This window comes from Bufo gargarizans, chromosome 5, assembly GCF_014858855.1.
Source record: "Bufo gargarizans isolate SCDJY-AF-19 chromosome 5, ASM1485885v1, whole genome shotgun sequence".
Lineage (NCBI taxonomy): Eukaryota > Metazoa > Chordata > Amphibia > Anura > Bufonidae > Bufo > Bufo gargarizans.
In genome coordinates this window covers 269,968,725-269,989,093 of record NC_058084.1, presented here as the reverse complement: position 1 = coordinate 269,989,093, position 20,369 = coordinate 269,968,725, and the positions used below count along the sequence as shown (strand labels likewise).

Below are 20,369 nucleotides of genomic sequence, written 5' to 3'. Positions count from 1 at the left end.
CGAATAATATGCAATTTTATTATTCTCGTATTGCGAGTTTAACTGTATAAGGCAACTTTCCTATTGGTTGGTTATCTAGAATTAACTAAGATAACCAATATAGCGCTATATTCTCTACACTCACCTAAAGAATTATTAGGAACATCATACTAATACAGTGTTTGACCTCCTTTTGCCTTCAGAACTGCCTTAATTCTACGTGGCATTGATTCAAGAAGGTGCTGATAGCATTCTTTAGAAATGTTGGCCCATATTGATAGGATAGCATCTTGCAGTTGATGGAGATTTGAGGGATGGACATCCAGGGCACGAAGCTCCCGTTCCACCACATCCCAAAGATGGTCTATTAGGTTGAGATCTGGTGACTGTGGGGGCCATTTTAGTACAGTGAACTCATTGTCATGTTCAAGAAACCAATTTGAAATGATTCAAGCTTTGTGACTTGGTGCATTATCCTGCTGGAAGTAGCTATCAGAGGATGGGTACATGGTGGTCATGAAGGGATGGACATGGTCAGAAACAATGCTCAGGTAGTCTGTGGCATTTAAACCATGGCCAATTGGCACTAAGGGGCCTAAAGTGTGCCCAGAAAACATCCCCCACACCATTACACCACCACCACCATCCTGCACAGTGGTAACAAGGCATGATGGATACATGTTCTAATTCTGTTTACGCCAAATTCGGACTCTACCATTTGAATGTCTCAACAGAAACCGAGACTCATCAGACCAGGCAACATTTTCCAGTCTTCAACAGTCCAATTTTGGTGAGCTTGTGCAAATTGTATCCTCTTTTTCCTATTTGTAGTGGAGATGAGTGGTACCTGGTGGGTCTTCTGCTGTTGTAGCCCATCCGCCTCAAGGTTGTACGTGTTGTGGCTTCACAAATGCTTTGCTGCATACCTCGGTTGTAACGAGTGGTTATTTCAGTCAATGTTGCTCTTCTATCAGCTTGAATCAGTCAGCCCATTCTCCTCTGACTTCTAGCATCAACTAGGCATTTTCGCCCACAGGACTGCCGCATACTGGATGTTTTTCCCTTTTCACACCATTCTTTGTAAACCCTAGAAATGGTTGTGCGTGAAAATCCCAGTAACTGAGCAGATTGTGAAATTGTCATGGTCTTACCTTCTTACTGTTCTCCTTCGTTTGACATGTGCTGGCGGCCATCTTGGTTTCTGGGTTTCTTGTAGCCTCCCACCCTGCGGCTTCTCCTTCCCACTGGGAGGAGCTGGATGCCTAGCTCATATATATAGGAGGTCTGTGGCTTCAGTTCCTTGCTTGGTCCTCCTGTGTTCACATGCTTCTAAGACTGCTGCTGCTTCTGGTTCCTGATCCTGGCCTCGTCTGACTACCCCGTTGGTTCCTGATCCTGGCTTCGTCTGACTACCCCGTTGGTTCCTGATCCTGGCTTCGTCTGACTACCCCGTTGGTTCCTGATCCTGGCTTCGTCTGACTACCCTGCTGGTTCCTGATCCAGGCTTCGTCTGACTACCCTTCTGGTTCCTGACCTCTGTCTACGCAAGACCCTGCTTCGGTTTAGCCATCCGTTTGGACTTTTGCTTACGGCTTGCTTTTCAATAAAGCCTTCTTATTTTCCACTTATCTCTTGTTGTACGTCTGGTCCATGGTTCCATGACATTAGGACCAAGCCATGAATTCTGACGGTACAGGGCCATCCTCGCTACCTACGCTGGTTGCCAGACTTGATCAGCAGGATCACCTGTTGGGTCGGTTCGCTGTGGCGTTGCAAACCCTGCTTGAACGCACGGCTCATTTCGCTTCCGTTGCCGATGGGTCGGTTGTCGCTCCTGGGCCCGTTCCTACTGCCGCTCCGGTTGTTGCGCCAGAGTCTACCCCGACACCTGTTGCTGCGCCTGCGGTGTCTCGGGGTATGACCGGTTCTGCCCCCCTTCCACAGCGCTTTGGGGGAGAGCCAACTCAGTGCCGAGGTTTCCTTAACCAGGTGGGCATTTATTTCGAGTTGCTGCCACATGCCTTTCCTACTGAGAGATCAAAGGTGGGCTTCTTGATCTCGCTGCTCTCGGACAAGGCCTTGGCCTGGGCCAGCCCTTTATGGGAGAACAACAATCCGGTGGTTGCCGAGTTTTCCGGTTTTGTTGCTTCTCTTCGGAAGGTATTCGATGTGCCGGCTCGTGCTGCCTCTGCTGCGAAGCTCCTTATGTCCATCAGACAGGGTTCACAATCCGTAGCTGAATACGCCATTGAGTTTCGTACCCTGGCAGCAGAGGTGGGCTGGAATAATGAGGCTCTGGTCGCTGCTTTCTCTCATGGTCTTTCGGATGCCTTGAAGGATGAGGTTGCAGCTAAGGACCTACCAGTGGAGCTCGAGTCTCTTATTTCTTTCCTGATTTTGATTGACACCAGACTCAGGGAGAGACCTTCCTTTAAGGAGAGCCTGCGGAGGTCTTCTAACAGATTGGCGCCTACGTTTGCTGTCCCACCCGTGCCTCCCTCTCCTCCCACGCCTCCTGGGGATGACTTGTCTGGGGGTGAACCCATGCAGCTGGGGTTTGCTCGCCTGTCCGAGGGGGAGAGGGTACTCCGGAGACGCGAGGGCCGATGCATGTACTGTGGTCTCGGTGGGCATTTTCGGTTGGCATGTCCGAACCGTCCGGGAAACGCTCGCACCTGAGATCCTGTCGGGGGCAGATCTTGGGTGGAGTCTCCTCGTCCCCGGTTTCCCGTGTTGACAAACCACTGATCACTGTTGTCCTCTCCTGGGTCGGGGGCTCGGTGACGACCCAGGCGTTGGTGGACTCTGGTACTGGTGGTTTGTTCATTGATAGTGTGTTCGCTGCCGCCAATTCCATTCCTCTGCAGCCTCGAGGTTCCCCACTGGCTCTTGAGGCGATAGACAGCAGACCCCTTCTGCCGCCACACGTGACTCATGAGACCCTTCCAGTGGGGATAGCCATTGGTACCGTTCACAGAGAGTCGGTCTGTTTCCAGGTGATTTCGTCTCCACACTACTCGGTGGTCTTGGGGTACCCCTGGCTCCAGAAGCATAATCCGACTTTCGATTGGAGATCGGCCGAGATCCTCTCGTGGTCACCGCAGTGTGGGGCTAGTTGCATCCATGGGCCTGTCAAGTTGCTGTGTACTTCCTCGGACTCTCTGTTGCCTCCTGAATACGAAGAGTACCGGGATGTATTCGATAAGGTGCGCGCGGTTGCCCTACCTCCGCACCGCCCATACGATTGTGCCATAGAGTTACAATCTGGTGCCGTTCCTCCTCGTGGCAAAGTCTATCCACTGTCGGTAGCGGAGAATGAGGCCATGGAGGAGTACGTGAGGGAGGCGCTTTCACGCGGACACATTCGCAAATCCTCGTCCCCGGCAGGGGCTGGATTTTTCTTTGTGAAAAAGAAGGGCGGTGAGTTGAGGCCTTGCATCGATTACAGGGGTCTCAATCGCATCACGATCAAGAACGCTTACCCAATACCCTTGATTTCCGAGCTGTTCGATCGCCTCAAAGGGGCCACGGTCTTTACCAAACTCGACCTGAGGGCGGCATATAACCTGGTAAGGATCAAGGCGGGCGATGAGTGGAAGACCGCGTTTAACACCAGGACCGGTCATTATGAATCCTTGGTTATGCCCTTTGGGTTGTGCAATGCGCCCGCAGTCTTCCAGGAATTCATCAACGATGTTTTCCGTGACCTGTTGCAGCAGTGTGTGGTGGTCTATTTGGATGACATCTTGGTATATTCTGAATCCATGGAGGCCCACATTATGGATGTCAGACGAGTGTTGCAACGGTTACGAGAGAACAGGCTGTTCGGTAAGCTTGAGAAATGCGAATTTCACCGATCCCAGGTAACCTTCTTAGGTTACATCATTTCCGCTGAGGGGTTCTCCATGGATCCTGAGAAGGTTTCGGCTGTCTTACAGTGGCCCCAGCCCAGTGGTCTCCGTGCCCTGCAGCGCTTTTTGGGCTTCGCCAATTATTATCGGAAGTTCATCAGGGACTTTTCTATGCTAGCCAAGCCGCTCACGGATCTGACCAGGAAGGGCAGTAATTTCCAGGTCTGGCCGCTCGAGGCCATCCGAGCGTTTGAGGCTCTAAAGTCCGCCTTTGTGTCGGCTCCGATTCTGTCGCATCCAAACCCTGGGTTGCCCTTTGTCCTCGAGGTGGACGCGTCTGAGACGGGAGTAGGCGCCCTCCTGTCTCAGCGTAGAACACTAGAGGGTCCTCTGCTTCCTTGTGGGTTTTACTCCCGGAAACTGTCTTCCGCGGAGTGCAACTATCAGATTGGTGACAGGGAGTTATTGGCCATCGTGCAGGCCCTTAAAGAATGGAGGCACTTGCTCGAGGGTTCGGTGGTTCCGGTTCTCATCCTGACGGACCACAAGAATCTGACCTACCTTTCTGAGGCCAAGAGATTGACACCACGTCAGGCCAGATGGGCTCTGTTCTTGTCACGTTTTAATTACGTGGTCTCCTACCTACCCGGTTCCAAGAACATCAGAGCGGATGCCTTATCACGGCAGTACTCCGAGCTGTCCGGGGAGGAGTCGATTCCGACTTCGGTCATACCTCCGAATCAGATCCTGGCCGCCATTCGCACCAGCCTGACCTCTCCCCTGGGTGAGCAGATTTTGGCGGCTCAATCTGGTGCTCCCTCTGGGAGACCCAACGGCAGGTGTTTTGTGCCTGAGGAGTTGCGCATTCGGTTGTTGCGAACCTACCATAACTCCAAGGCCGCGGGGCATCCTGGAAAGAATCAGCTGTCCTGGGCTGTTTCACGTCTGTTCTGGTGGCCTTCTCTACGTTCCGACATCGCCGCATATGTAGCGGCATGCTCCGTTTGTGCCCAGAGTAAGTCCCCTCGGCACCTTCCGTTGGGCCTTTTGCAACCCATAGCCACCGGGGAGCGCCCATGGTCACACCTGGGGATGGATTTCATTGTGGACCTCCCTGCATCCCGAGGCCATACGGTCATTCTCATGATTGTGGATCGGTTTTCCAAAATGTGCCACTGTGTTCCTCTCAAGAAGTTACCCTCTGCACAAGAGTTGGCCACGATTTTCGCCAGGGAGGTCTTCCGGTTGCACGGTTTGCCCAAGGAGATTGTGTCGGATCGGGGGAGTCAGTTTGTGTCCAGGTTCTGGCGCGCCTTTTGCTCCCAGTTGGGGATTCATCTCTCTTTCTCCTCGGCCTACCACCCTCAGTCCAATGGGGCCGCAGAACGATCCAATCAGGCCTTGGAGCAATTCCTTCGTTGCTATGTCTCCGATCACCAAGACAATTGGGTTGACCTCCTGCCTTGGGCTGAGTTTGCCAGGAACACGGCAGTGAACTCTTCCTCTGGGACGTCTCCCTTCATGGCCAATTATGGGTTCCAACCTGGATATTCCGGCTGTGGAGGATCACCTTTCCGTCCTACGTGCTTCTTGGGTACAGATCCAGAGGTCCCTTGAGGTCTCTGCGCAGCGCCAGAGACTCCAGGCTGATTGCAGACGAGCGCCCGCTCCTTCCTACCAGGTCGGAGACCGTGTATGGTTGTCCACCCGCAACCTCAACCTTCGAGTGCCCACTCCCAAGCTGGCGCCTCGCTTTGTTGGTCCCTTCCGAGTGCTTCGCAGGGTAAACCCGGTAGCCTATGCCCTTGCGCTTCCTCCTGGCATGCGGATCTCCAACGTGTTTCATGTCTCCCTGTTGAAGCCATTGGTGTGTAATCATTTCACTTCCTCGGTTCCTCGGCCCCGTCCGGTCCAAGTGGGCAATCGTGAGGAATATGAGGTGAGCAATATCCTGGACTCACGCCTGGTCCGCGGTCGGTTGCAGTTTTTGGTCCATTGGCGTGGTTATGGTCCAGAGGAGCGTTCCTGGGTTCCCTCCGCAGATGTCCATGCTCCTGCTTTGCTCCGAGCCTTCCACGCACGCTTCCCTCAGAAACCATTCCTTACTCCGCGGAGGAGGGGCCCTTGAGGGGGAGGTACTGTCATGGTCTTACCTTCTTACTGTTCTCCTTCGTTTGACATGTGCTGGCGGCCATCTTGGTTTCTGGGTTTCTTGTAGCCTCCCACCCTGCGGCTTCTCCTTCCCACTGGGAGGAGCTGGATGCCTAGCTCATATATATAGGAGGTCTGTGGCTTCAGTTCCTTGCTTGGTCCTCCTGTGTTCACATGCTTCTAAGACTGCTGCTGCTTCTGGTTCCTGATCCTGGCCTCGTCTGACTACCCCGTTGGTTCCTGATCCTGGCTTCGTCTGACTACCCCGTTGGTTCCTGATCCTGGCTTCGTCTGACTACCCCGTTGGTTCCTGATCCTGGCTTCGTCTGACTACCCTGCTGGTTCCTGATCCAGGCTTCGTCTGACTACCCTTCTGGTTCCTGACCTCTGTCTACGCAAGACCCTGCTTCGGTTTAGCCATCCGTTTGGACTTTTGCTTACGGCTTGCTTTTCAATAAAGCCTTCTTATTTTCCACTTATCTCTTGTTGTACATCTGGTCCATGGTTCCATGACAGAAATACTCAGACCGGCCCGTCTGGCACCAACAACCATGCCACGCTCAAAATTGCTTAAATCACCTTTCTTTCCCATTCTGACATTCAGTTTGGAGTTCAGGAGATTGTCTTGACCAGGACCACAACCCTACATGCATTGAAGCAACTGCCATGTAATTTGTTGACTAGATAATCGTATTAATGAGAAATAGAACAGGTGTTCTTTAGGTGAGTGTATATTCGTTAATTCTAGCAAGCCAATAGGAAAGTTGCTTATGGACAGCTCTAGGTTGGATTCGCAATGCAAGAATATTACTTTGCCTATTTTTTGCAATAAATAGAATAAGGACTCAGTATTCTATTTATTGCAAAAAATAGGCAAAGTAATATTCTCGCATTGCGAATCCAACTTAGAGCTGTCCATAGGCAACTTTCCTATTGGCTTGCTAGCATTAACGAATACAGAGAATATAGCGCTATATTCGTTATCTTCGTTAATTCTAGCAAGCCAACCATTAGGAAAGTTGGCTATACTCCGCTCTAAGTTGGATGCGCAATGCGAGAAGATTAAGTAATATTACTCGCATTGCGCATCCAACTTAGAGCTGGGTATATGCAACTTACGTCTCTATTGTTTGCCAAACACTATGACGAATATTCTAAAAAGCGAATATATAGCAATATACCGAATATTCGGAAAATACACATATAGACTACAATTTAGCTAATATAATGCTATAATCTTTTTTTTTTAAGTTGTAATTTTTCTTAAAATCTGAAGATCACAAGAGAAAAAAATTCCGACTATGAAAAAAAGTTTATAGCACTATATTAGCTAAATTGCTATGTGTATTTTACGAATATTCACTATATTGCTATATATTCTTGTTTTAGAATATGACAAATATTCTAAAAAACTAATATATAGCATTATAGCAAATATATTTGTTATTTAGAATATTCGCCTTTTTTTTCAACCTATACAGGTTGTTCGGCATACTCCTCCACGACAAGCGTCCACGTCACGATCTCAGGGAAAACTCAGATCCGATAGTATATTCTAACCCACAGACGTTTCCATGGTGACGAAGACGCTTGTCGGGGAGTAGTATGTGAACAACTATACAGATTGGGGGGGGGGGAGAATGTGCTATATTGCTATATATTTATTTTTTAGAATATTCGTAATTTTTCTTTCCATATGAGAACATGATTCCTTCCTGCTTAAGTTGCTTGTGGACCAATGACTCATTGGCCCACAAGCAAGAAGCAGTGAGAAATCATGTTTTCAGATGTTAAAAAATTACGAATATTCGATATAGCAAATATATAGCACTATATTCTAAATATTCGCGAATTCTCGAAGTTGCGATATTCGAAAAAAAAAAAATGTTATCTGAATATTCACAGGCAACACTACTAATGACTACCTGTACGAACTTTGCAGCACAGGTTCTGGGGAGCTTGGTTTCTTTTCGCAGCGCCAGTGGCTGCTCATGCGCAACACATGCAGACTTCTGCGGTCATTTGATGAGATCACCAAACTGGTCAGTCGCAGCCAGGGCACCATTAGTGACATTGTACCATACGTCTTCTTTCTGGAGCGTGCATTGCATTGTGTCATTGAACAATTGCATCATGTCATTGATCAAGCCGTCGAGGAGCAGGTGCTGGAAGATGAGTGAATTCCTAGGGGGCTATTCCATCTGAGACAAGTCAGCAGGAGTGTGAACAGGAGTCAGAGGAGGATGGTGGCTGGGGGGAGGAGGAGGAGCAAGAAGAGCAGCCTTTAATGGGGACTTTAAACTTTTGGGGGATCACTGGTGTTGTCCGTGGCTGTGGGCAGAAGACCGAGGATGACATTCTCCTAGGCGATGAGCAGGAGCCAGGGCGCTCCACCGCTTCCAATTTAGTGCAAATGGGGGCCTTCATGCGCCAGTGTTTTTAGAGGGACTCTCGTATAAAAAGCATAAAGGGCAAGGACCATTACTGGGTGGCAACGTACTTAGACCTCCAGTACAAACACAAAATGGCAGACATGTTACCAGCATCACAGAAGGCTGTCAGAATGCAGCATTTCCAGGCCTTGCTGCGAGAGATGCTGCATTCTGCTTTTGCGGGTGCTGGCAGAGGAATTTCCACCCACAGCGAAACAGGTGTGGGTACCAATCCTACCACGCCTGTAACAAGAGGGCGGTTTGAAGATGTGTTGGTCACTTCGGAAATAAGATCATTGTTGCAGCCAACCGATCGACAGCCGCCCTCCGGATCCAGCCTCAGGGAACGCCTAGACTGACAGGTGTCCAACTACATCGGGTTAACAACCGATGTGGACACTCTGAGAAGCGAGGAACCCCTGGACTACTGGGTGTGCGCGCTTGACCTGTGGCCAGAGCTGGCAACATTTGCCATGGAACTCTTGGCTTGCCCCTCATCGAGTGTCCTGTCCGAAAGGACGTTCAGGGCAGCAGGGGGGATCGTGACCGATAAGAGCACTCGCCTAGCTCACAACAGTGTGGACTACCTCACATTTCTAAAAATGAATGAGGCATGGATCTCGGAGGAATTCAACACCTGTGATGACCACGTGTAATTGAATTTCCTCATACAAGCCCACACATATCTGCCACCACCCAGAACAAAGAATGGTCCTTGTCTTATGTATATAGAGCGGCATAAAAGGCCTTTTCTGTCAGGTGAATGTAAATTTGGGGGCCTGTACTCCACTGGCCTACTGTAAAATTGTTATTCAGTGACCACCTAATGTACCTCCAGCCACATAATCACTTGTTCTTTTCTGTCAGTTTAATGCCTAATTTTTGGGGCCTATACTGGCCTACAGAAAAATAGTTATCAACTGACTGTCTAATATACCACCAGCCACATAATCACTTGTTCTTTTCTGTCAGGTGAATGCCTAATTTCTGGGGCCTGTACTCCACTGGATTACAGTAAAATTGTTATTCAGTAACCACCTAATGTACCTCCAGCCACATAATCACTTGTTATTTTCTGTCAGCTTAATGCCTAATTTTTGGGGCCTGTACTGGCCTAAAGTAAAATTGTATTCAGTGACCGCCTAATGTACCTCCAGCCACATAATTACTTGTTCTTTTGTTAGGTGAATACCTAATTTTTGGGGCCTGTACTGGCATACAGTAAAATTGTTATCCACTGACTGTCTAATATACCTCCAGCAACATAATCACTTTTTTCTTTTCTGTCAGGTGAATGCCTATTTTTTGGGGCCTGTACTCCAGTGGCCTAAAATAAAAACTGTCTAGGCTCCAGCAGGGCACATTTTTGAGAGTTTCCCTTTAATATGTCTAACTATTTGTGCACTTTTAGTAAGTATTTGGTGGCTGAAAATATGACCTGAAGGTTTTTCAGGTTTGCCTGCCATTAAAGTTAATTGGGCCCGCTGCGAACACGTGATTCACAAACATTTGATTGCCAACGCACGTTCGCGAAATGTCCCGGCCGATGTTCGTCCATCACTAATCACAAGCGAACTCAAACAAGACTTCATGACACAGACTAGGCAAAACGGCTAGATTATTCAATGATGGTTATAAGACAAACATGATCAGAATCAAACAGGACATATAGGTAGGGAACAGTGCAAACATAATATGCACCAGACGACTGTCCCTACCCTAACAGCAAAGGGATTAGGACACCCGCCCACCCGATGTTGAAAATTCAAACAAAAGGAAGCATCGGAAAGGATTGAAAAATGGGAAAAGGAAGAAGGGAAATGGGGTAAAGAAGGGTGGGGGGGACAAAGGAAGGAAAGAGGTGGAAGAGAGAGGGAGAAAAAGAAGATGAGGGAAGTGGGTGGTGGCTGGTGAAAAAGGAAAAATATAGAGTATAGTGAGACAGGCGCCACTGGATACTATAGTCCCAGGAGAGTGGTTATGTAATTTTACTGCTCCTGAAGAAGTGGGGATCATAGAACCCTGAAACGCGTTGAGCTTTTATTAACTAAAGTTCCTTGTCTACATGTTGGAGTCCACCAGGTCATCTATTGGAGGGACTACATGAGAACTACAATTCTACATACAATCTCGGCGAGGGAGGATTGGCAAGTATCTTGAGCTTTTTTTTGTGCCATCCTCCCTAGTGATGTGAGTTAAGACTTCTCTATTGTTTATTGCCCTAAGGGGTACAAATTTAGTGGAACACTCTTATAATTACCAGATATGTCATTTTATTCTTTCTTCCCTTTCATGGACTAAGTAACACTTTTTATAGTCTGCACTATCTCCCTTACTATAGGGGGCTACTATAAAGGGGTTATCGACCATTAATTGTAAATTATTTTAATTTGGGCCACCTGGCCATACTTGCTTCTAGAATCTCTAGAGCTTCTCTCCAACACCCAACTTGGGGATCTCTGATATATCCACTGGTGCTATATTCATTAGTTATATTTCGCTTGACACCTTCCTAGTTTCTGTTGCTCCACTATTTTTATTTTTTATTTTTTGCTTCTCACCTGATGTTGAGGCACAGGGAAACATTAACCCTACATGGACACTGAGAGCATACAAGTTACAGGGAACTGTTTACATAAACCAACAGATGACTGCAGCCAGCTCATGCAACACAAGCAACCAGTATACACGGGAACACTTCAATTGCAGCCAGTATGCAAGAGCACAGGCAGCCAGCCTACATGGCAATGCAGTATCACAGTGAACCAAACTGTGACAGTCATATAGTCAACTTGCATACACACAGGTTAACATTAGCCAGAAAATGGCCAATCCCTTTAACTTTCACATTATGCTAGTAAAGTTACATCCATCTATCTAAATTGAATTACAATCCTAAATTTGCGTATACAGGCTAGCTATGAGAAAGTTTCCCAATTACAATTGCCGCCCCAGTCATTATTATTTTCAAAGATTCTTCAAGGTTTCAACTGAACAATCACTAGAACCAACATCTATTTTTCTTGCACATGTATGAAAATGAAAGGAAATTTATGTTATGAAATCCATTATCCCTATGATAACCTGATCTGTTAGAGCAATGGAAGTGTTGCCATGATGGCTACAAAAAGATGGATGCTGGGAACTTCTACTAATTATAAGCAGAGGAATAAGATATTCCAAAGTGTTATTCATATAGCATCATAAAGCGCCCAATAAAATTAATGTACAGATATGTTAAGTCTTCCCAAGTGGGAACCTTTATATGTCATATCTTTATTCCTGAACCTATTGTTGACAAGTGCTTTTATTTTTTTTATATATATTTTAAAGTGTCCTAAAGTGGGATTTATAATACTGTAGATTTGATTTTTGTAAAAGGATTGTGCCACCATTAAATGTTATTTTATTACAATTCAGCATGAAAAACAAGTTACTTTTGTAATTTACTTTCTGCTACAAAGCTCTATTTCTGAGATATTCTCTTTACTTCTTTATAATGGTGCCCCCTGGTGTTTAATCTGCATAGCAATATCCAAGTCTATCTATTGAGGTGGTCGCATATGCTCAGTTCCATCCTTTAACTGCCACCAGCCACATCTACTTTTAGATGAGAAAATGGTTGGCACTTTGATGTGCAATGTCGTGTTGGTGCTCAATGGTAAAAAAAAATCAGCGACTAAATATCTTGAAAAAATGGCATCTAGAAAATCTATCCTTTCTCCACTATCCATCTACAGAAAATTCTCACACCACTAAGATGCAAAACTAAATCGTACCTGATTTCAGAATTACAGAGGGTCTTATCCAACAGTCTACTTATCACACTGGATGTCAATAGTTTATACACATAAATAGGACGTGAAAAAGACAGTGACACCTCTAGTTATATCCTCTAATCTATTCACATCAAAACAATAATTTTGCATACAACTTCTGAGATTTGTCTAACAAAAAAAGTCTTCATATTTGAGGATGACTTTTTTATGCAGAAGAAAGGGACTGCTGTGGGGTCCAACATGCCCCCCTCCCTACATACACAAACTCGTTTATAGCGCACTTTAAGGACTGCTTGGTCTGCACAAGTACACTCTTCTAGACACATACCATATTATGGAGATCGAAAAGTGCCATGGTTTTTCAAGATATTTACTTCTACTTATAGAAGCTGTGACAGTCACAGGGTGAGAGCTGCAGCAGGAAGGACACCCCCTTGAGAAAGAACATGCCCCTTGAGCGGCCAGCTTGAAAATAATCTAGCAGAACAATTGGAGCAATGAATGAGGAGATCTCAGGATCTATGTGAAGTACAGGGCTGGTCCTACCTGTGTTAAAAGATGGTTTTCATTTACTACATGATGTCTAATTTTCATTTTTTACATCAATCATAGCATAACCCTTTAAAGGAAATCTGTCACCACATGCCTGGTGATGAATCCTTCTGACATGCCAGGTGCATGATGGCCAGTACATTTGTTCTATGTCCATTGGGGGCCCCATTGTGGAGTAAACAGTTTTTTTTATTTTATGATAATTAGCCCATGGGTGCAACAGGGCTCCACACCTCCACCACTTTGAATGACAGATCCAGGCAGTGAAGAAGTACTCATGTCTGGCACTGAAAGTACGGTGCACATGTTCTACAGGGATGGCGTGATCAGCGATCTCCATCCCTGTACAATGCGTCTGTCAAATGTGCTCCCATGAGACTTCAAGTGCCAGGTGCGAGTACATCTTCACTGCCTGGTCACGCCTTTCAAAGTGGTAGGAGTGAGGACAACATTGATTATGAGCAGAGCCTCAGGTACAACAGCACTGCCCTGTTGCACCAGGAACTAATTAGTTTAAAATAGGGAAGCCAGATTTCTTCAACAAAGGAGCCACCAATGGACACAGAACAAAGACCATTATTATTTTATTACCAGGGTACATCTGGCATGTAAGAAGGATTCATCACCAGGGATATAGTGACAGATTTACTTTAAACTTTGCAGTAAAGGCAATATAATTGTGTATGTAAGTGTGTATGTATTCTAATGCATGAGAAAAAAAGCCAAAGCAGGAACAATGAGTTATGTTTTATATGTTTCAAAAGTTTTCTGTAAGTTTCTATAGAAACTTCCTGGCTACACAAAAATGAAATTTGATTGTGACTATATGAATCATTAAGTCCCATAATGCAGGTTTGTTATTTAGATACCAATGCACTAATAACAAGATTACTAAATGTTATTGTGTAACACAAAGGACAGAGGAAAAATCCATTAAACACCATATCTGGGACACAACACTATGCAGGATAATACACGTAGATGAAACAGCGTTTATTAATAGGCTTGAAGCATTACTCACCTTTTTCTTCATCTTTACATTCTTAAAAATTGCATGAACTCTCCATGTTTTTGCAAACATTGCCCCAAAAGCTGTTGTGTAGCCTACAGTTAAAATCCATGTTCTCACCTATAAACAAATAGAACAGTAGATGTAATAATGTTACATTAAAGGGGTTATCCAGGACTTAAAAATACCTCACAGAGTGTCCGACCCGCAGTGGGATTTATACTTACCTGATCCTCGCTGCTGGGTTCTGGCTCCATTGCTCCCTAGCTGTCTCTGGATGTCTGTGATGCTCTGGCATCAACATAATGTTGACGGGCACCATGTGACTGCTGCAGCCAATCACTGGCCTCAGCGGCGACCAGTCAACCATGCAGCATGTCACTTAAAACTGCTTTCTGAGAGGTGGAGTTCGACACCCAGGACCCCTGCCGATCAGCAGTTTGAGAAGGCACAGCAGCTGCAGCGGGCTTCTCTCAGATCACCAAACACAGCACAATACATTGTATAGTGGCTGTGCTTGGTATCACAGCTCAGTCCCATTCACATCAATGGGGCTGAGCTGCACCTAGGTCATCTGACTGATGAACATGACGTCACATAGCCTAGACTAAGTTGTAGTGGTGCTGAGGCACTACTGTAAAGGCTGGTGCCTTCTCAAACAGCTGATCTGGGAGGGGGGGGGGGTTCGGGTGTCAACCCTCACCAATCAGATACTGAGTGATGAACTATCCAGAGTACAAGTCATCAGTATAAAAGTCTCAGAAAATCCCCTTAATTATTAGGGCTGTCTACAAAGTTATGCTCTTATAGTGAACAAATGCCCTCTCCTGCCCCCAAATAATGAAACTGTATGAAGATGAGAGATGACTGTATCCAGTGGTGATTCGTGAAAAAAAAACGGCACTCGCTTTTTTTCACAAATTGTCTATTGGGATTCCTGCCCGCAGACACGTGCACCGCCAAGAGCAGTGCCGACATATGAATCCAATGGTGGTGATCACTGGACCTAAAGCAGAATCAATATCCAGTAGGCAGTGCAATCAATGACTTTCCACACATATTTACAATTATATGGTTATACAAGACTTACCTATCTTAGGCTACATTCACACCATCAGGAGACATCCAGCAGGCTGTTCCAGCATATATGCCAGGATTCGGCTACACAAAAACCATAATGGGAAACAACTTTTGTCCGGCTGAATCCTTGCATATATGCTTGGGAGTGACCAGATCTGGTGGGCAATTGACAGTTTCCAGCTATGGTGGATCCGGAGAACTCCGGCAAGCTGTTGTCTGCCAGAAGCCTTCTAGAAGTCTGTAACGCTGGTGTGAAACTAGTCTTACTACACTAATTCTTAATATTTATAATAGCACAACATACAAAAAATCCTGTGCTATTGGCCTAGGAGCTTTAGCCTAAATGTGTCCAATGTAAGGTTCCAATTATTTTGGTGGTAGACTGGCATATACTTATAAATGACCTTTAGGTTTGTGTGGTATGGTACATTTTAAATTTATGCATGAAAGCAACGTGTAAAAAATGCTTCTCATACTCTGGGGGACGCACAGAATGCATGTGAGTCAAGTAATATCTACTGTAAATTCTTGAATTCACTTTCTGGAATTATGTGACAAACTGAAATAAACTTATAGATAGTATTTGGATACAATTATTAGTGGCTGCCAAATATGATGCAACTTATCACTAAAGAGCACCTATCCAGCAGGTTATCCTTATTAAACTAGGCATAATGCCTAGTGGGGTTGATCCTGCTGATTAAAATGATACCTGTCTAGTGAACATTGATTGGAGTGTTCCCAAGAAAATAAGACTTACATTCTTTATGCAAATCAGGACTTCAGTGCTTCAAGGAGTGTGGTCAGCACTAGAATGCTGAGGAGCCGAGGTACACCAAGAGGTTACACCCCAAACCTTGGTGCACTTAAGCCTTGATTTGCATAAATAAGAAAAAAAAAAATCTCAGAAATGCCATTTTCACAAGACAGTTATCATTTTAATCAGTAGGATCAAACCAAACAAGCAGAATGCCTGGTTAATCTGGCTAACCCTGCTGAATAGGTTCTTTATAAGGAACCAAAACCCCTAAATAAGAACTGTATGTTCAATGTCTATTGTTTATAAAGGATATTATTGTATAAGATATGTACTCAGAAAGCGAATTGCATCAGCACATGTACTACTTCCCTAAAGAATCTCTTAAAGATTTATTGGGGCATCTATCATTTACAGTGTTTTTTTGTCAGTTTTAAGTCTGTCTTTGGGTTCTGCGGTTGCCCCTAATTTATGAAATGGCGCACATTAATAATGAATTTGGCTTAAGTGTAATGTGGTTTAACTATTGTCAGTGAAAGTACACCAGGGGGTGACTGTGACGAGGGGACATCCTCTGCATCTGGAGGAAAGAAGGTTTGTACACAAACATAGAAGAGGATTCTTTACGGTAAGACCAGTGAGACTATGGAACTCTCTGCCTGAGGAGGTGGTGATGGTAAGTTCACTAAAAGAGTTCAAGTGGGGCCTGGATGTATTTCCGGAGTGTAATAATATTATACGTTATTGTTACTAGATTTCTGGAGAAGAGTCGTTGATCTGTGGAGTTATTCTGACGGGAAGGAATTTTTTCCCCCTAAAATGAGATAAATTGGTTTCTATGTTACTGTGGATTGCCTGGCATTGAGTTGCGACCTTTTTTTCCAACTTTTACAGAAGTTGCACAAAATAAATACGGCAGGAAACAGGTCTAATCACAATAGAGGCTCTAAAACGAAGAGATCACTGAAAAGTTGAGAGATCTGGCATTGGTAGGTACATTTTGCAAGATTTTGAAAAAACAAAGACGTGTGCCAAAACATGTGACAATTTGCCAACAAAAATAAAAAAAACATACTCGGAATGATAAATGGTCCCCATTCTTTTTTGTCCCCGACCATATTTGCTGCTATTATTTGATAATCCTAGTGTTCCATATCAGATTTCTTTCATTTTCTGTGCCAACCATGTTAACCTCATTTGCGTTGCCAAACACTGTTGTTATGACCAACATCAATAACACTTTGTCTGCTGAAGTCCCGTAGATCTAAGAAATCTGGCCATCTGGTATTAATCATGAATAACAATTTGTTGTTATATGCCTATGATGAAGCTCTTCATGTCAATTAACATTCAGATGCTGTTTTCCTGAGCAACAGAAGGGATCATTTCCCTTCTCTTACTCAGTCACTTTAAAGAAAAATGCATCAGTTGATATACTTTTCTATCCTCTGATTAAAAGCAACTATTTATAAATCAATGATATAACGATTAGGGGGCACATTTATTAAGACTGACGTTTTAGATGCCAGTCTTAATAAGCCCTATAACTGGTGGTGGATCCGCTGGAGTTATGAAGAGTCGCAGGCCTCTCCATAACTTCGGCATATCTAGAGCCAGCCTAAATATAAGACAGATTTCTTGCTGTCTTACATTTAGACCATTTTCTACACCTAAAACAAGTGTAGAAAATGGTAAATGAGACGGGCCGGCATTTTTAGACCTGGCATGAGCGGGGAGAAGTCGCATATTTCTGTTTAATAAATGACTCCTAAATATTTCTCATTATAGAAAAAAGCATCTTTATCCCGCCTCATGAAGTTTCCACTGAATAACTGGTGAAATCTGTCTCTCAAGATTAGATAGATTTTCAGATTCACTGAGAGATCAGGTTAAAATTGCATATACAGTACGTAGATGTTTATATAGAGGGCAGGACGAGGAGGAATCAGCAGTGATAGGGAGAGACACAGACCTATATAGTTGCTGCTAAATGCTCAAGTGTTTTATCGTACACCAATAAGAGCAGTCGCCGATCCAGAGCTGAAACTGAACTTGAGCTTTGGCACCTGCATCACTACTCTGAATAAGGGACCAGGGCACAAATTGCCAGGGCCATACTAAATGTCTGTCCCTGTCAATCAACAGGCAGTTAAGAGCAATTTTACCTTTGGGAACAGCCCCTCAGAAATGAAGAAGTCCTGCTAATGAGATTAATCAATTCATCAGAATCTATTTTGTTATTCTACCTTACTTTGAAAACTGATTTTGAAAAGAAAGAATCAATTTGCTCATCCCTATTCTAAGCATTTAAAATAATAATAAAGGTCCAAGATAGAGATAAGCAAATCTGAAACGCAGTTTGAGTCTGATACTAACTTTTGTCAGCAAATTTGTTTTTGGTACAAATAAATTTGACCTGAATTGAAAATGCTCAGATTGCCCTGCAATGTTGTGTATGACTCTCTGGGGTCTCCTATGACTATTTCCAACTCATTTAAAGCTCTTTAAGACCAAGACATCATTTGTAATGTCAAGGTGACAGTGACATATATACCCCTGGGTAAATGGACAGAATCAGCTGGTAACAGCATGTTTAATAACACATTGCACTGTCTGATTTTTTTTTATTAAAAAGATTCAAAAATTATCCTTTTTTTGGTAGCAGTTGCCTTCATCTCTGTCTTGTAACTCTCTCCTGTAAAATCATGGCTGACATTTTTAAAGATTCATCTGAATCGAATAGCAAAATATTTGAATTTGGCTGGAATCCAATTTTTTTTTTAGAAATTCTAGATGAGTGCAATTTGTTTATAATTTATTTACTCATCCCTAGTCAAGTATATGGAGTATAGCTTTGGCATAGACATAGTATAGTAAAAGTTCAGCTCAAGTCTCATTATTGCAGTTATTTCTTGGATTCTACATTTTTTACAAGTATTTTCATTTTTTTATATAGATTAAGGGTATAGGACATTTTATAGTCCAGCTATATAAGGTAACCACACATGCATATACAAACCGGATTCCCAAAAAGTTGGGACACTATACAAATTGTGAATAAAAACTGAATGCAATGATGTGGAGATGGCAAATGTCAATATTTTATTTGTAATAGAACGTAGATGACAGATCAAACGTTTAATCCGAGTAAATGTATAATTTTAAAGGAAAAATACGTTGATTCAAATTTTCACGGTGTCAACAAATCCCCAAAAAGTTGGGACAAGTAGCAATAAGAGGCTGGAAAAAGTAAATTTGAGTATAACGAAGAGCTGGAAGACCAATTAACACTAATTAGGTCAATTGGCAACATGATTGGGTATAAAAAGAGCTTCTCAGAGTGGCAGTGTCTCTCAGAAGCCAAGATGGGTAGAGTATCACCAATTCCCACAATGTTGCCCAGAAAGATAGTGGAGCAATATCAGAAAGTGTTACCCAGCGAAAAATTGCAAAGACTTTGCATCTATCATCATCAACTGTGCATAACATCATCCGAAAATTCAGAGAATCTGGAACAATCTCTGTGCGTAAGGGTCAAGGCCGTAAAACCATACTGGATGCCCGTGATCTCCGGGCCCTTAAACGACACTGCACCACAAACAGGAATGCTACTGTAAAGGAAATCACAGAATGGGCTCAGGAATACTTCCAGAAACCATTGTCAGTGAACACAATCCACCGTGCCATCCGCCGTTGCCAGCTGAAACTCTACAGTGCAAAGAAGAAGCCATTTCTAAGGAAGATCCACAAGCTCATGGAGTGTGGCAAAATGGACGACTGTTCTGTGGTCAGACGAGTCACGATTCAAAGTTCTTTTTGGAAATCTGGGACGCCATGTCATCCGGACCAAAGAGGACAAGGACAACCCAAGTTGTTATCAATGCTCAGTTCAGAGGCCTGCATCTCTGATGGTATGAGGTTGCATGAGTGCGTGTAGCATGGGCAGCTTGCATGTCTGGAAAGGCACCATCAATGCAGAAAAATATATTCAGGTTCTAGAACAACATATGCTCCCAGACGTCATCTCTTTCAGGGAAGACCCTGCATTTTTCAACAAGATAATGCCAGACCACATTCTGCATCAATCACAACATCATGGCTGCGTAGGAGAAGGATCCGGGTACTGAAATGGCCAATCTGGAGTCCAGATCTTTCACCTATAGAGAACATTTGGCGCATCATAAAAAGGAAGGTGCAACAAAAAAGGCCCAAGACGATTGAACAGTTAGAGGCCTGTATTAGACAAGAATGGGAGATCATTCCTATTTCTAAACTTGAGAAACTGGTCTCCTCGGTCCCCAGACGTCTGTTGAGTGTTGTAAGAAGAAGGGGAGATGCCACACAGTGGTGAAAATGGCCTTGTCCCAACTTTTCGGGGATTTGTTGACACCATGAAATTCTGATTCAACATATTTTTCCCTTAAAATGGTACATTTTCTCAGTTTAAACTTTTGTTCCGTGATTTATGTTCTATTCTGAATAAAATATTAGAAGTTGGCACCTCCACATCATTGCATTCAGTTTTTATTCACGATTTGTATAGTGTGCCAACTTTTTTGGAATCCGGTTTGTACACAGGTCAGATACATATCACTTGATGTGGTATATTAGTAATGGCCAGGATCAATGTTATGTCAATCACCACTTCATCAAATTAGCTTGCTTTACATGTACGATAAAAGTATAGATTGCTTCATTTACAATTCTGCTTCTATAATTTAATTACCAATGTATAGAAATATCAATGTTATACTATGTATTAAGGACCATGTGTTAGAG

The 20,369-nt window shown here is 44.2% G+C and overlaps 1 protein-coding gene across 1 annotated transcript in view; it reads right to left on the bottom strand.

Moving 5' to 3' along the window:
- The window catches only part of GABBR2 (gamma-aminobutyric acid type B receptor subunit 2), an 858,895-nt gene that overhangs the window by 220,265 nt on the left and 618,261 nt on the right, over positions 1–20,369 (bottom strand). Inside the window, exon 12 of the mRNA XM_044294545.1 lies at positions 13,766–13,873. Within this exon, the coding sequence (XP_044150480.1) occupies positions 13,766–13,873 (108 nt within the window). The remainder of the gene's footprint in view (positions 1–13,765; positions 13,874–20,369) is intronic.